At 34.1% G+C, this 18,402-nt stretch overlaps 1 protein-coding gene across 1 annotated transcript in view; it reads right to left on the reverse strand.

The window, feature by feature from the left end:
* Positions 1–2,589: 2,589 nt before the first annotated feature.
* LOC106468898 (patched domain-containing protein 3-like) overlaps positions 2,590–18,402 on the reverse strand; it is a 20,423-nt gene continuing 4,610 nt past the window's right edge. The window contains exons 2-3 of the mRNA XM_022397260.1: positions 7,007–7,339; positions 2,590–4,842 (exon numbers count right to left, since the gene is read on the reverse strand). Of these exons, the coding sequence (XP_022252968.1) occupies positions 2,927–4,842; positions 7,007–7,339 (2,249 nt within the window). The 3' untranslated portion in view covers positions 2,590–2,926. The remainder of the gene's footprint in view (positions 4,843–7,006; positions 7,340–18,402) is intronic.

Raw genomic sequence — 18,402 nt, forward strand, 5'->3', positions numbered from 1 at the left:
TAAATATTTATAATTTGTTTTGTTTGTTTGTTTTGAAGTTAAGCACAAAGCTACACAATGGGCCATCTGTGCTCTGCCCACCACGGATATCGAAACCCAGTTTTTAGCGTTGTAAGTCCGCAGACATACTCCTGTGCCACGAGGGGGGGGGGAAGAGGGGGTATATCATGATAAGCTACTTTCAATCAATTTTGAAATTTGATAACTATCAAATTGCTTCGCAGATTGTGTAGGTTTGCTCTTAAACCCAAACAAGTTTTAAACTTTATATGATTGGTGTAGGTGATGTCGAAACACCAATTTCTTACTTGATTTCACCCCAGTAAGGTCGAGGGGTTATTCACTAAAAATATGGGTTTGATACCCACGGTGGGCACACTGCAGATAACCCATTGTGTAGCTTTGTGCTTTAAAAAAAACGTACCCGTTTATCAATTAGTAATAGGTGAAACTCAGAAAATGATTATAGGAAACAGATCTTGAACAACGTAAATGTACCATAATCTTGCATCTTTTAAATTATCTTTAAAATCTACTAGATATTCGAATTCTGGTTAACCTGTTTTCAACGGTTCAGAAAAATTCCAAGGACAGTGTGCTACCCTTAAAATTACTAAGTTTATTAAAAATTGACAATGTATATATATATTTTTTTGAAACTTTATTTTTGTAGTATTGCTCAAATAAATAAGATTTCGTGTCTAACTTTTGATTGCATTTCAAGTAAAACATGCCTATTTTGCGTAGTAAAATGTAAATAAAAGACTTAGTATAGATGATTTTTGAAACGTATTCGATCTAAGTATCGAGAAATGAATGGAAAATAAGTGAATAATTTAATGAATTCTCTACTAATATTTGATAGTTACGATACAATACTATCGCCATCACGGTCAGAAGCATTTTCAAAATCATATTTTTTGTAAAGAGTAAAATAATATTTAACTACGAGACTTTACTTGTTTGATTATGGCAAAGCTACTAAGACTATTGAACTATTGACCAGAGAGAGAAAGCAACTGGCCAACAGCACCCATCGCAGACTTGGAGATGAGCGCTTTAACCACCAGGGGGCTCTTAGACACGAGCTATGTAATATGACTCTTTTGCGACTTCTAGAAAACTATGAAATAATAATACTAGAAATTTTTTTTATAAAACAGTAGAACATAATTTAATCTTATAAAGATAAATGCAATTTAATGAAATATTAAATCCTAATCTAATCCTAAATCCTAATGTTAATATTTTTGATTTATATTTTTATATTTTATTTAAAAACTATATTATTGGGAATGTTCTTCTTCTTAGTCATTAAACAAGTTAATCAATTAATTATTAAACAAGTTAATCAATTAATTATTAAACAAGTTAATCACTTAATTATTAAACAAGTTAATCAATTAATTATTAAACAAGTTAATCAATTAATTATTAAACAAGTTAGTCAATTAATTATTAAACAAGTTAATCACTTAATTATTAAACAAGTTAATCAATCAATTATTAAATAAGTTAATCAATTAATTATTAAACAAGTTAATCAATTAATTATTAAACAAGTTAATCACTTAATTATCAAGCAAGTTAATTAAATTAAGAATGGACAGAGCGTGAGGTCTGTGTCTGAACTACAATTTATTCAGATCAGAGAACAAAAAGACAATAGTTGGCGAACAAACCTGTCATAAACATTATTAACATTAGTCTTCATTGTACAAAAACCAAACGTATTTAAAAAAGAAACAAAACAACTGAAACTCTGCTATTCAATCAAATGGGAATAACGTTTTCCTATTTTTTTACACTTAGTTATGAAATACACATTTATTAATTTTTTAAGGCATTTTGAGCCTATCTTTATAAAAAATAAATCGGTTAATTCACAATAACATCAAACTCCCAAGGAAAAGGCAATGGTATTTTACTCGTATTTTACTGACGAAGCAAAAACATTTAACAGAAATTAAACACATTTTATTTGCTTTGAAAAAATCTTTGGAACGTCCGACGTTATTGAAGTATTACACGCTTTAACATGCAATGTGTTATTAGGCCAAATCAGAAAAAAACAACAGCTTCAATAATAGATTTAAATAATATAAAATAGCCATCTTCCAATACATGTTCGTAAATGTAGAGTTTAAATGTTCTACGTTAAAACTTTCAGCTTGTTTGTTGCTAAAATTTTAACAATGCTTGAGATGTAAGCACTGAGGGTTTCCACACCAACAGCTTTGATGTATTTCACTGTCATTTTCTACCTACAACACCTTGGAACTTTGTAACACCCTAAAGAAAAAGTTTACCATTTTCTAGTTTCAGAATGAAATATCAAAAAGTGTTTGTTTTTTTTGTATTTATTTTAATTTAACAGAAGAAAAAAAAACGAATGGAAGGAAATATGGCAACGAGAACAGTATTGTTGAACAACAACAACAACGACAACAAATAATTACCACATCTTGATGTATCAAGGAAAATGTACATTATTAATGAAACGACAAATAAAACATTTTCTCAGAAAATGTGATTTTTTTTTCTCCTTCTGCAGAATCAAAGGCCTTCCCACAAAGAAATGCTTGGAGGGTTCCACTTTTTATTTTTAAAGGAACGTCTTTGCTGAATCTAATATAAATCTGACTAGGAAATGTTATAATGTCTATTACTTTAGTAGTAAAACTGGAAAAACAAATATGACAACAAAAGTTTACATTACAGACAAAGGGTTATTTATATGATTATTTTATAAGGATAATAACTACGTTTTGGCCAAGTATTCGTAATGGGTAGCGTTAGAAGGTGCAAATGACGCATTTAGATAGGGAGAGCCGATGAGTGTTTTATCATAAAAAATTAAAGAACATTTCAAGACCTAGGCCTATTATGGATCCCAAATAACTTGGTATTAGTACGTTAATTTTTGTCAGAATGGATGATTATTCTGTTGCTCATAACCCTGGTTCATGTGGCCAGTCTCAAATGAAAGAGGACTGTCATAAATATTGTCCCTTGTCCCGGAACCGGAGTAGGTCCACTCTCTAAGATTTCTTGCTGATAACCCTGAATAGCTGTTTCTAGAAAAAGATTGTTCCCCACTGTCTTGGGCGTTAAAAAGGCCAGTTCGACTATCGGTATGGTACAGAGTCATTCTGGAGGAATTTCGAGAAGATAGTGCTGGGTGTGGTTGCTCATACACTATGATTTCTTCCGCTTCAAAGGCTGGATTGTCACATTCACCTTTATCAATAGATTTACAGCTCGAGTATCCTACGAACTGTGTGCTATGTTGGGTTTGAGAAAATGGATCCACGTCTCTTCCCTTCCAGCTGATCTCACTACTCTCCTCCCCACTAGTACCAATACCAAAGTCTTTGTCTCCACTGTTATTACAACTAGATGTTTCTCGAGATTCTTTCCCACTATCTACTTGTGCTGGTTGCAGGTCAGAAATACTTAACGCCGCTATGTGAGACGGTCGAGGGATTTTTAAACTGTCTTTAAACGACAGTGGAGCAGCAGACAATCCAAGCTTTTGTGGCTGATACAGGGCACGTGGAATTTCCCAAAGTTCTGCAATAGAACCTTTTTCCTTCGAATAGCAATAGTCAGAAAGCGAAAGTAAAACCGGAAGTAGCAGACTACCATGAAGTGCTCCAAATAAAATAACAAGAAAGACAGTCTTAAAGAAAGTAAGAAAGATGTACGAAGGTGCAAAGGCAAGGGATATTATACCTAAGATGGTTGACAAACTTCCCTGTAGAATGGGCATTCCAAGAGAATAAAGAGCATGCCGCATCCGTTCATCCGCCATCTTATTTTCTGAGGATATGTAGGCGTACGAAATATGAGCCGAGTAATCGACAGAAAATCCAATACACATGATTAAATTTATCATGGAAATAGAGTCTAAGTTGACATTCCAGAGAGTCATATACCCAATGACTCCAACTTCGATAGAAACTATGGAAAAGGCTACCCACATCGCACAGACAGGTTTAGGAATGAAAACCAACAATATTACCATCATTACGGCAGCAGCAACTGAAATAGATTGTATAGACGTCCCTCGAACAAGAATAAACTGATCCCAGAAAATAAAATATTGCTGGAATACAGTTACATTAAAAGGAAAACTGTCAGCAATTTCGCGCAACTTCAGGACCATGTCTTTTTCCTCATTAGCATTTAGGATATCTTGAGACTGTATCATAAATCTAGAAGACAAGATGGATGTCCCATTCTCATTAAACATTATGTCTTTCTTAAATTGGTCTAATTGTGGCATTCTGAAAAATATACTTCGGAGAGCTTTTATAAAGTCTTCCTTTATAGTCAAGTTAAAACCATCTAACAAGAAAAAAGCTCTATCATCTTTCTGAAACTCTAAATAAGCTCTTAGCCAAGACTCAGTCAATGAAGATTTGGCAATAAAGTTGGCACTTTCAAACTTCTGGAGCATATTTTCTATTTTCTCTTGTACTTTAGGGTCTGCATAGTTCAGTTCTTCCGCTACTACAATATGAATACGGTATGGATACTTTCGGAAATACTTGTCTTCCATGTTGTAAAAGGTGACGGAGTATGAATCATACCGTGAAAGTCTATGTCTTTCAAGGCCTTCTTTGACCATTGTACAACCCCAAATTCCAACTCCCAGATAGATAAAAAACACCAAAAGTACTGAAATCTTTACGGACTTGTAGCTGAGGAATTTACCTAATGAATCTCGAAAAAAGACCATGAGAGCGTGATCCCTGTTATCCATTGGGTTGTCTGGATCATCTTTGTTAACACCACCAGCACATAAGAGTCGGAATATCACATTCTTCTTTTCTGAAACTGAAGAAAAAAAAACACCATAAATTAAAACTTTACGTTAATTTTGTGATACCTCTTTAATTTTGATTATTGTTACACTTGTAATTAATAAGAAATAATTATTTGAAGCCAATGAATACTGGGCAGTTCATTATTTATGTTTAAAGTTGCCTATAATTAAATACGAAATAGAGACATATACCTACTCTACGTTTGACCTCTGAACCAAGGAAATATGCATTAACGAACACTGAAACTTTTGTGAATCTGATTATTTCATGTGTTAAGCGAGTTCTATGTATTAATTCTTTGTCTTATTAATATTTAACCCTAACACCAAACTTGAATTTGGCTCCACGGGTTTCATGAGGTATACCATAAAGATACCTATTTACGAACTTGTATTTGTATTTGTTTGTAATTAAGCACAAAGCTACACAATGGGCTATCTGTGCTCTGCCCACCACAGGTATCGAAACCCGGATTCTAGCGTTGTAAGTCCGCAGACATACCGCTGTGCCACTGGGGTGCATCTATTTACGAAACAGCTACTACACTAACTTAATATAATGTTTATCAAAAATAAGTTAAATAAGTCGTCAGTTTTAATGTAAACTTCACAGTTTATTTACGATACTTCTATTTCTCATCCTTTCACGATACACGAACTACGTAGAAAACCAATAATATCATGCACGGTAAAAATATTAGTAAAATAACTGCAATAACAAAAACGTGAAGAACTTAGCTAGCTGATTTTAATTTTAGACAATGTAACAAATTATGGGTTAACTTTTTTTATTGCACCAAAATTCTGGTTGCGGCCATTTAAATTTAACAAAGTAACCGTTAACTTTTAAACTTAGTGATTCGTTTTGTCTAGCTATTTATTATCCCCAATAAATTTTCAATATCTAGTCGTCCAAAAAGTCGGCTTTTTAAAGTAACATATGCACAAGTACATGAAGGGCCCCCCAGTGTCACAGCGGTATGTCTGCGGACTTACAACGCTAGAAACCGGGTTTCAATACCCGTGGTGGGCAGAGCACAAATAGCCCATTGTGTAGCTTTGTGCTTAACTTCAAAAACAAAAAAAGTACATGAAGAAGTTAATAAAATTCGTGGAATCTATATTAATTCAGTTTCTGTTTAGTGGGGCAATAAGCCGGAAGTCTGTAGTTAACTTTTGTTGAGATGTCACCACCAAGCTGCACAGTAAAAAACATATCTGCTGGTGTTCTTTTAATGATAATGATTCGGTTTTCCAAAGTTAAACTACTCTTTCTGCGATATATTTTAAAAGTTCACATACATTTCATCACTTGCGCTTGAATTACAGGAAATGTAATTAATTTTTGCGATGCTATTTTGATCACTATGCTTGGTTTTGTTTTGTTTTTGAATTTCGCGCAAAGCTACACGAGGGCTATCTGCGCTAGCCGTCCCTAATTTAGCAGTGTAAGACTAGAGGGAGAGCAGCTAGTCATCACCACCCACCGCCAACTCTTGGGCTACTCTTTTACCAACGAATAGTGGGATTGACCGTCACATTATAACGCCCCCACGGCTGAAAGGGCGAGCATGTTTGGTGTGAGAGGGATTCGAACCCTCGACCCTCAGATTGCGAGTCGAGTGCCTTAACCACCTGGCCATGCTGGGCTCACTATGCTCCGATTTCAAGAATTTTAATTTTTCCTTTACAGTTTTACTAGTTTATCTTGAATGTTTCGAAAATGTCATTTCCAAAACAACTCGTATAAGCTGCAACCTGTATTCACGTCTTAATGTTTCTGAAATAGTTTTGGTCGTTATAACGTAAATTACTATCTCAGTTTTTTGCGAGAAAAATACGTATATTTTAGAATACTTACAAGCTGGAAATTCGTACCATTGTATTTTAAAACATAAACAACATATGTATTTGCGCTTACACTGGATGACGCTTAAGAAGTATTATCTTCAGTTCTTAATTCTTGAAATTGAGATTATTGCAAACACACATTAACTGACGAATGTGAGACATTTCTCTGAAGTGAATTTTCTTACACATTACAACAAAGAAACCAGTTTTGTTTTCAATACAATACAGTTACAACGTATTATATTTCTATGAGACCACACAGAACTAATAAAGGGTTGCCATCCTCATTTTATACTACGTTTACATTTTACAGTAAATACTCACTTGCAACAGATCTGGGAATTGCAGGGACACAGAAAATATTGTTAAGATTTCGACCCTCAGCAAGTCCACAAACCGTCATGCATCCTCCAAAGAAGGTTATTTGCCAGATGTAGGCAAAGAGCACGCTCACAGCTGTATAGATGCAAAAGATCTGGACAGATGGAAAGGGTGTTATGATTCCGATTAAAAAAGATATAAAGTTGGTGAGAGACGTTATCGTTATGGATACGGCGGCGTCCATGTACGCCTCCGACATTCTTTCTTCCACGGGCTTCTTCCGGTCCGTGCGACGCCATGCAGCCAAAAGAACAAACGTATCGTCCATTCCAATTCCTGAGGGTGGGGGGAGTGAAAAAAAAATAACACTATGATTGTAGAGTAATATTTTATACAGTACATATTACAGCAGAAAATAGGATTAGGTTTGATATAAATAATTTTAAGTAACAACGTGCTGTTGTGTGACAAAACAACAACATTCTTTGGAAATAAAGTGGGATTCGAACATGTCTTTGGTAATAGGGAAAATATTCTAATTAGATCATTCGATGTTACATCCTTTTTAACTTCCTAGATCTTCAAACTATGTACTTTGTTAGAATAGGTTTAAATCCAGTGAAGACTGTGTGTTATTTAGGGACGGTAGAAGAGTTTTTATGTATAAAAGAAACATTTTACATAAAAACTCTTCTCTCGTCCATAAATAACACACAGTCTTCCCTGGATTTAAACCTATTTTATCTATTTCACTTGTGCCAAAGTTTTCATTTTCTCGTGTTATATTTGTATATTCGAATTGTTTATTTCTTACGTACTTTGTATTCGAACTCGGGTTCTCACTCATCTAACTGATACATTAGTCACAAGACTCTAAGTCACTCGGACAAGAAGAGGATCTATCCAGTTTGGATTCACATCCAAATATCATCAGATAGAACACTTGCACTTTGTTTTCTACGAATTTAAACTTACACTCTAAAAAAACACTTTATATCAGAAATAACAGATGTATTTCGTTGGACACGAATCTTGTTTTTGAATGGCTACAACACAACTTCAAAGTAAAAACAACACATCGCGGGCTAACAATAAAACGTAACACAACACAATCCTTGTGTTTAATTTAATAAAATCTGCATTTTAAAAATGTAGGTTTTGATATATTACAACAATCAGTTGTGTAGTTCACATTGGGAAACAAATTTGTGTTGTCCAGAAAACACAAACGTCGAAGTAATACAAATATAATCCTGTCATTTTTTTTTGTTTTTATTTTTATAAATTATCAGCATTAACTCTCGATCAGAAGAAGATACCTTTTGGAGATAGCCTAAAATGAAACCTAATTTAATATACTTTTCTTACATTCATATTTATGAAAATCAGAATAAATTGTTTCGTCAGTTGGGTGCCCTCGCTGTTAACGATGTGTTCGGCCGTAAACCCAATAATATCTCACGATATTCTTAGCTTAAGAGATTAAGGTTAGTTCTAAATCCACATATTACTTATATGTAAAACAATTTCTATAGTGAAAAGTGTAATAATAAAAATTAAAGATAATAATATTAGATATATTGAACATTGTAAACAATGCTGTTAATGAAAGTAACAATAAATAATAGAGTATACCTTGCTCAGGGAACACACGAACACTACCTGTTAGCTTCAAGTAGTGACGTATATTTAGTATTCGTTGAAAGCTTATCAGTATAACCATGTATAAACAAAACATGTTCATAGTCCTCCCTAAAAACGTCTTGAGACGCTTGAAAACCTATTAAATAGCTCCGACAGTGTAAGTTTATACCAATAGTGTAATAATAATGTTTTATGCTTATGCCTTCCGTTATACTCTAGCCTATAATAATTTGTAATTTAGGATCTGAACCGATTACACAGGCCTGCGATGGTTTTATTGTCTTGGAATTTTTACATGTTCTACAGTAATTCCTGTACGCTGAATCCGAAAATGATATCTAATTTTTCTATCACGTACAGATTTTTCACAAAACGTCATAACGCAATACATAAAAGGAAGACCACAACACGTAGTTTTGAGACTAAAAGACGTAGATTTCACATACACAAAATCAGGATGAATAAGGATGTATATTCGTTTGACATCAATGTTCTTCCCTTTTCTTCAGTTTGTTTCTATTTTTGTTAACAAACATAATAATGAAAAATGTTCATTGTGGTAAACGAAATAATAATATGATCTAAACAAGAGTTTTATTTTCTTTCCGATTTGAAACAAATCCTTACGTGATAGAAAAAAAAATTAACATTATTTTCGAAATCTGCGTAGGTGAATCATGGAAACTCCGTTATTAAAACCAAAACAACTTTTATGGAGTTTAAATTCGCAGGCGTGTGTTTTTGATTCACTATATCATTAGTGTTATCCTTCCTTCATAACACACACACACACACAAATATCTCTATATATTTATATATATATATATATTTATTTACAGAGAGAACATGATATACGGGTATTGATAAACATTAATTACCACATCAACATTATAAAATTAATGTTAATTGTCGAAAGCTGGCGAAGCTATGGCATAAGTAGGCCTAATATTCGTGATATCTGCTTTCCAGCAAAATATTTATCGCGAATATTAGGTCAATAATTACACTGAAACAAAAATTATTGTTAAAAGTTGTCTTATGAATTACTCTTTCCCCGAAAGAGGGCCTAAGGCCGCCTGAAGGGTGTCACCTGTTTTAACCACTCGCACCACTTTACAGTAGTATGTAGTCTGTCAGTCAGTCAGTAAACGCTAACATGACGTTAAATAAGGGTCGTTTAACGTTGCAATTTGTACTGTCGTGACGTCAGTAAAACGTGCGCAAGCCACGAATCACGAGAAAAATCATGCACTCAGTAGGTTACAACACAGCATGAAATATGAACTTCAAAACAGGAAATAAAAATATTTGTTACTCTGAATTTTGGTTTTATTTACTCTTGAAACAGAAGACTTTTGGGGACCTTGCGGAAGTACATCTAATTTTTAACTTCGTTTAACTCAAACTGAAGTTTATTACGAGACATTTCTATTAAGGTAAATAAAATCACGACCTATATCTCCAAAATGTATCTTTATTAGCTCAATATTACGGCTATTACAGCTTCGTCAGGAGCTATCGTCATCCTACAAGTTCACTAATCCAATTAAGTCTAAATTGGAACACACGAAAAGATGAGTTGTACAGGATGCTAAAGAACGTTCGAAAACTAATAATAACACTGATTTCATTGATAGAGAATATACGTTATCACAGTTTGGCAAAAAGATCTGTTCGATTTTTATGACCATATCATCGTATTTAATGACTGCCTAGTCCATAGTTTTAGTCTTGGCAGTATTTTACAAGTTCATGTATATATATACATATAAATGTTATATTCATCTTTGGGTATTTTAAAAATCCCAATGTCACTTTCTCTTGTATGTGCGCATGACCTCTCCATAATTTTCACCCCTCACTGTTATACTTGCGGTGACATTGTTGGACTTATGGGCGGTGGGGGAGATTTGTTCATCCCAACCCAGTTCTATATGTTACAGGACATACGTTTTTGTTGTTAGCTCAGCTTAGTAAAGCTTGGGGTGCTGAAGTTTCTAGGTTATTAGAGTAAGGAAAGTGAAAATCAGTGTACAGCTGCTAAGACCAACAGATGACCACTGGTAATTTAGGGTTAAGTCGCTGAGGGGGTAATTTATGTAGCAAAGTGTAGCCACCACCACAGGAGGTATTCTTGGAAAACGCTCTGCTCGTCTAACAACAAAGTGGATGGCCCTTCTTCGAAAGTTAACCAGACAGATATCAGAGTGTGGGTCTTCAAGTTGCCAAGAAGGCGTTTTGGTCAATTGGCCATAATGAATGAGCTTTCTTCTGACCGAGTAAGTTGCCCTCCTTCGGAAAAACACAAGAAAATGAAACTAACTTGAAACTAAATTTATTTAAAGTAATTACATTTGTTAAAAATTTAAAAAAAAGTTTTCTTTGTATATGACATTAAAGCTTTTCTAGTCAGCACGCACCTCCTCTATACTTATAATAAGTAATTAAAATGTCCCAATTATAAGTATAAACAAATATGCTTCCTTGTCGTACAGCTTATTTTTAGGACGTAGCAGACAAGTGTGGGTGAATACTGAAACGGTTAGTGAAACTAGAACGTTAAGATACCTTAAGTACTTTGAATGCATAAGCGAGTAATAGGAGTGCCTGTTAATGTTAGGCTTACAGACTAATGCTTTAAATGAGGGCGGAGCCGCTCTATTCATTATTTTGAGTCATATTCCACGAACAGCCCGTACGATTAAAAGGTACTCCTTGCTACACTTGTGACTAAACATCACTTTTATTTCCTGTATATCGTCTTCACGTATTTGACTGCCGACCTCCTCGCTCCATTAAAGTGAAATGGCTGCCAAACTCGAACCGTTAGTCCAACTGCTCATCAATTCAAACTAAAATTCTGGGAGTCCAACCAATCAAATTTCATCGAAACTAGTTTAGCCAGCCCGTCACAGTAATTTGTGACACTAAAAAGAAAGACGCAGACCTATGCATTATATATATATATATACAGTTGATTTACTACAGTTCTATCCGGACATCTATGTATTAATTTCGCCCCCCCCCCCAGTGGCACAGCGGCAGGTCTGCGGGTATCGAAATCCGGATTCTAGCGTTGTAAATCCGCATACATACCGCTGTGCCACTGGGGGGTTTATTCATAGGTATATTGGATTATTATTGTTTAGGTAGAGTAGTAGTAAAACGTCTTCCATTTGATAAAGCTAACATCAATAGACTGACTTTAACTGTTATGTACAGATTTATTTACTTTTTTAAACTAATTTTTATATAACTTTACGAATATCGAAGAAAGCAAGCTAAGGCGGTTTTTAAAACACTGTATTACCAGTCATAACTGCTCAACAATACATGTATTTCACAACTGGTTTAAATGTGTTTCAAAGAAAGATACGTAACTGTGTATTTTTTATGGTTATTAACCACGTGAAACCTGTTTAAAAAGGCAGCGGTGCTAAGAGATATGTCATGAGATATGCCGATAAAATAGTTTAGGTTTAAAATTAGGTTACTTTGTTTTAGTTCTAACACCTGCTATGACCTCACACAGTGAGTTCTGAAAACTTCCTGCAGAGTTTTGTACCTAATGACTATCTAAGCAAACAACTACTAGAGCAGACAAATAGTATCTTGTGCTTTCGGTTTCGCTCGTTTCACTTTCTACCACAAGGGGATCATGAATTAGCATACGTACTTTTGTTTGTCTGTCTCAGTGATTCAAAGCTATTAGAAACACTTTCGTAAACAATCTTTGGATTATATAACGCTCTATTTGTTTATAAACTCTCGTGTTAACCTTTTATCACAAGAGCATCATGGATTAAATTTCGTACTTTTGTTTGCCAGTCTCATTGCTACGCAAAAAATACTCGGAAACACTTCAAATTATACAACGCAGAATTTTCTTTATGAACTTTGAACTTTTAAGTTCGAGGCTATAATGAAGGTGTATATTTCATAATACGAAGGAAAATTTGGTCTTCGTCTCATCTTGGAAAACTTTAACAAAAGAATGTCAAAAAAAGTCAGAACTTTAAGAAAGTTTCCGGTTCACACTTGATACAACACTATACAGTGGTTAAAAATATCGGGATCTCGTATTTTCAATTGTTTGTTTGTTAGCAACATAATGGGCTATCTGTGTCCTGCCCATCACGGGTATCGAAAACCGGTTTTTAGCATTATAAGTCCGCAGACATACCACAATAAGCGAGAGAGTCACAGTTAAAACTTGATTTCATGTGTAGAGGTTTATAACTTTTTGTTAATGGTAACGTTGTTTGGGCAGGAAGTGTTATAATAACAGGGACGCCTTTCCGAATCTCTTAAGTTATTATTGTATCAAACTGACGGCTTTGAGGATCATCGATATGACAGAATACTTAATAAGTGGCGTCATGATGTATTGATATGTCAGGAAATCTTGTTTTCAAGGCTAGTAAGGTGTCACAGACGAGTGCGTGATCGTCTCGCTTATGTGACTTTATCAGTTTCTTCATGGCCGGATGTAGCCAAGCTCTTAGCGTGCACGGACTGTGAATCCGAGAATTCACTGCTCGAGCCCTGTTGCGGCGGTGAGTGTTGCCTCAAAGGCGCGCACAATACTTTGGGACCATAGGTGAGTTATAAGAGTGATTGCAAAAGTCCCATCATTCATTTCATATCATATAAAGTATACGCAGGTAGCCCTTCTGTGGCTTTACGCGAAAATTTTAAAACAGACAATCCCTGCAAGCGTTTAATGTTCTGCATGTTCAAACAAAAGACAGGCTGTACAATCCAGATATAATACATGAATACTGTGATAATGTATCAACAATTAACTACATATATATAAACAAATATAGCGTTCGAAACGGATTGTTTCAGTATTTTTTAAATACATTTATTATTACTATAAAAATCTCATGATCACGCATTTTTAATTGTTGAAATGGGTCGTTCTTAAAGAACTTTGAATTACGTACTAGCGAGATATGTAGATGCAGAACCACGATAGGTGGGCGAGCCACAGTTAGAACTGAATATCACCTGTTCTGCTAAGGCAACTAGTCATCAAGTACATGTGTACTATACAAACACGAGAGCTGTTAGAGACGCTTTCCTTAGTCTGTTAAATTATTATTGTATCAAATTAAGGGCTTTATATATCTTCGGGTAAGGAATATAACAGAATACTTAATAAGTGACTTGATGATGTATTGATATGCCGAAAAATCTTGTTGGAGCATAATAAAAAACATAGAAATAAACGTTAGAATTTTCTGTTACACGAAGCAGGTGGTTCAAAAGTTAAAACAACAACAAAGAAGAAGCCTAGCCGTCACACGGTGGAACAGCGATAAGTTTATGGACCTACAATGCTAAAAACCGGGGTTCTATTCCCCGCTATGGACACAGCAACGAGCCCAGTGTGGTTTTGCTCTAAAACAAATAAACAAACAAGTCTAACTTGTCAACAGAAGGAGAGAGGTTTCACCAACTTTACCAAATTCACTAATTAATAACTGAAGAGTCATACCATGTTGGAGTCCAATATTAAATAAAATAAACAGGAATGACTACTATTAAACAGTGAATATCAATAGTATTAAACGTTTTCTTTCTGTTCATAAACGTTTCAGAGATTCTAAGAAATTCCTGTTTTCCTGAGTTCCTGCCTCTGATAGAGCAGGAATACCAGGCACCGCCATGTAGATGTTTATAAATTTTTGTTAATATGTTATTACAGGCTCTACATAGACTAGTTTTCATATTATGAAATAAAAAATGATCTATTTTATTGTTACATTAGTTTTTATATTATGAAATAAACATAAAACATATATATATATATATGTTTTTATATTATGAAATAAACATAATTTATTTTATTGTTACATTAGTTTTATATTATGAAATAAACATAATTTATTTTATTGTTACATTAGTTTTTATATTATGAAATAAAAATAACTTATTTTATTGTTACATTAGTTTTATATTATGAAATAAACATAATTTATTTTATTGTTACATTAGTTTTTATATTATGAAATAAACATAATTTATTTTATTGTTACATTAGTTTTATATTATGAAATAAAAATAATTTATTTTATTGTTACATTAGTTTTATATTATGAAATAAAAATAACTTATTTTATTGTTACATTAGTTTTATATTATGAAATAAACATAATTTATTTTATTGTTACATTAGTTTTTATATTATGAAATAAACATAATCTATTATATTGTTACATTACTTCTAAGGCGATGTTTTTCTTTTGGTATTTTAATATTAACAGAATGACTTTTCTCTTTAAAATTTTTTATGGGTTGCTCAGAAGAACACTTTTAAGTTATCCTAAAAATGCGCCTAGCTGAATGAGGGATATTTTTAGATTAAAAATGGCGAACTTATGTAGTTGTTTTTTTTTAGTGGAAATATACACAATGGGCTACCTATACTCTATCCACCGTGAGGAGTCGAACCCCGTAATTTAGTGTTATAAGTCCTCGTTAGTCTACCGAGGGATGGTAAACTTATAAGTTAATTACAATGTGACAAGCTCTGATCCAAACAATCGTATCTAGCTGTTTGACTTCAAACATTTTTTTCCCAGATTAGTGTTCCAATATTTCGTTTGTGCCCAGAATGTGAGCCTGAGGGTTTATGGTTCCTTTAATACAAAAACTTGTTTTGCGCTTTATGCTATGTGTAGGCCAGCCGAGAGTAAACAAGTGTTAGCGGTGAGTACTGTTCACTAGTTGTCTTCCCTCTCGTTTATCAGTTCAAAGCCTTCCGTCTATTTGGTATCTACCAAGCCCTACCAGAGGAAAAATATTTCTGCTGGCATAGGGAGGATAAAAATGGCGGATATTAGTAGCTCGACTAGACGAGAGAGTGAATATGAGGAACAAGTTAATTTGTTGAGCTTTGAGTGGGCTGTTTATTTCTTTGTAGATAAAAAATGTTGCCCAGTCTAGTAAATCATTGTAACCGTCTTCAACTCTTCCTGTTTCATGGCTTACAGCAATAATAAACAAATAATTTTCAGGTAAAATTTAGTTAATGTTAATCTTTAATGGGCGAATTGTAATTTGTCAATATTTATTATTGTTTTTATCTATAGTTTTAATAATAGTAGTAATTAGTAGATAAGATATTTCCTTTCACACTTATTGCACTGACATACGACTGTGGGCATCGCCATTTTTTTTTTCTGACTGTTTCTTCTGGAGTTTGTGGGGAACAGACGGCAGATTATTCCGGTAAAGGAAGAGACAAATAAAACTATCAGTAGATTTTTGACAGAAGGGAAGAGACAAGTAAAACAATCAGTAGATTTTTGCCAGAAGGGGGAAGTGACAAGTGAAACAGTCAGTAGATCTTTGACAGAAGAGAAGAGATAAGTGAAACGATCAGTAGATTTTTGGCAGAAGTGGAAGAGACAAGTAAATCAGTGAGTAAGTCTTTTCCAGAAGGGAAGAGACAAGGGTTTGTTTGTTTGTTTGTAATTAAGCACAAAGCTACACAATGGGCTATCTGTGCTCTGCCCACCACGGGCATCGAAACCCGGATTCTAGCGTTCTAAGTCCGCAGACATACCGCTGTGCCACTGGGGGGCAAAAGACAAGAGAAAACTTGGGTAAAGAATAAAAAATCCCAGTAGCTAGTGGCTTCGAAGAATTAAATTACAGTAGTCAGTGGATTCAAGAAATTAAATCACAGTAGTCAGTGGATTCGAGGAATTAAATCACAGTAGTCAGTAGATTCGAGGAATTAAATCACAGTAGTCAGTAAATTCCAGGAATTAAATCACAGTAGTCAGTGGATTCCAGGAATTAAATCACAGTAGTCAGTGGCTTCAAGGAATTAAATCACAGTAGTCAGTGGATTCGAGGGATTAAATCACAGTAGTCAGTAGATTCCAGGAATTAAATCACAGTAGTCAGTGGATTCCAGGAATTAAATCACAGTAGTCAGTGGAATCCAGGAATTAAATCACAGTAGTCAGTGGATTCGAGGGATGAAATCATAGTAGTCAGTGGATTCCAGGAATTGAATCACAGTAGTCAGTGGATTCCAGGAATTAAATCACAGTAGTCAGTGGATTCCAGGAATTAAATCACAGTAGTCAGTGGATTCGAGGGATGAAATCACAGTAGCCAAGGGCTTCGAGGAATTCGTTATATTTTCAGTGAATCTCGATTCAAAGTTAATTACCATGTAACTTTTAGAAACAGATGAGCGGTATATTTACTGTTGGGAGAGTTTGGTTTTCGTTTCAGAACTACAGTAACGTAAAAATATAACTTCCCGTTCATCGTAGCAAAACCTAAAACTAGGCTACTAGTTTTACGTATGTTAATTTTCTCACCAAAACCTGAAAGGACTACACATCTGAAATAAAAACATGTTATAAAGTTAATTTTTCTCCCCAAAACCTGAAAGGACTACACATCTACAATAAAAACATGTCATAAAATTAATTTTCTCACCAAAACCTGAAAGGACTACACATCCGCAATAAAAACATGTCATAAAGGTAATTTTCTCACCAAAACCCATCTAAATCAAACAAATGTTATAAAATGACTTTTTTGTTCTCATCCAAGTAATGTGGTGAAGGAACTCGATTTTCACTCATTTAGTCTGCCAAAGAGAACTCTGACTCTATCAAATGCTCTATTGAGTAAAGATCTTTCAACAGTTGGTTGTGGTATAGCAAATAATACGAAAACTTTAGAAAGCTGAATTTAGTTTGAAACCATATTTTGTATGTGGGCCGGTTTCTAACTGCTCTTCCGGTTTTGGTTTCGCTATTACATCATTGCTTGTAATTCATGGGATGATTATCTGATATCACAGTAGATACCAAGAATATTCTGGTCTTAAAGAGACAGGTACCACCAAGTACACTAATCTCAAAGAGAAGACAGATAACATTAAATATATTGTCTTAAAGAAACAGAGACCAACATATTTGCTGGTATCTGTCCGCCTGTTTAAGACCAACATATTTACTGGTATCTGTCCGCCTGTTTAAAACCAGCATATTTGTTGGTATCTGCCTATCTTTTTAATACCAACATATTTGCCTGTCTCTTTAAGACCAGTATGCTTACTGGTATCTTTCTGTCTGTTTAAGATCAACATATTTTTCAGTATCTGTCTGTTTCTTTAAGACCAGAATATTTGTTGGTATCTGTCTCTTCAAGATCAACATATTTTTTGGTATTTATTTAAAAAGACAAATATAGCAAATCTAAAGAAACAACTTCAGTCAAATAATACATAATAAGCATATCTTAAAATGCAAAATGAAAGAAAAATAAAGAAGAGGGGCTTATATTTTTCGTGTAGTCAATATGATGACAGAAAATCTATGTAGGTCGAGAAAAAAGCAATAAAAGTTTTTATCATGTTTATTTTTTGAAAGTATCAAAAATTCTATCCCATTTATTAGACAAGTTTAACTCTGTATATGCAGGATTTTTCAGATTAACAATAGCTTTAGATCAGCTTTTGGCAATTTCCAGATGTGTTACCAGAAGTGACGTCCACCAAACGTATCTTTCTTTGACACAGATTTCAAGTCTTATCCTAAAATGACCTATGGAACGACTAGTTCGAAGTTTTCTTTGACACACATTGCAACTCCTGTCCTAAAAGGACCTATGGAACGACTAGTTCGAAGTTTTCTTTGACACACATTGCAACTCCTGTCCTAAAAGGACCTATGGAACGACTAGTTCGAAGTTTTCTTTGACACACATTGCAACTC

Source organism: Limulus polyphemus, unplaced genomic scaffold, assembly GCF_000517525.1.
Source record: "Limulus polyphemus unplaced genomic scaffold, Limulus_polyphemus-2.1.2 Scaffold3208, whole genome shotgun sequence".
Lineage (NCBI taxonomy): Eukaryota > Metazoa > Arthropoda > Merostomata > Xiphosura > Limulidae > Limulus > Limulus polyphemus.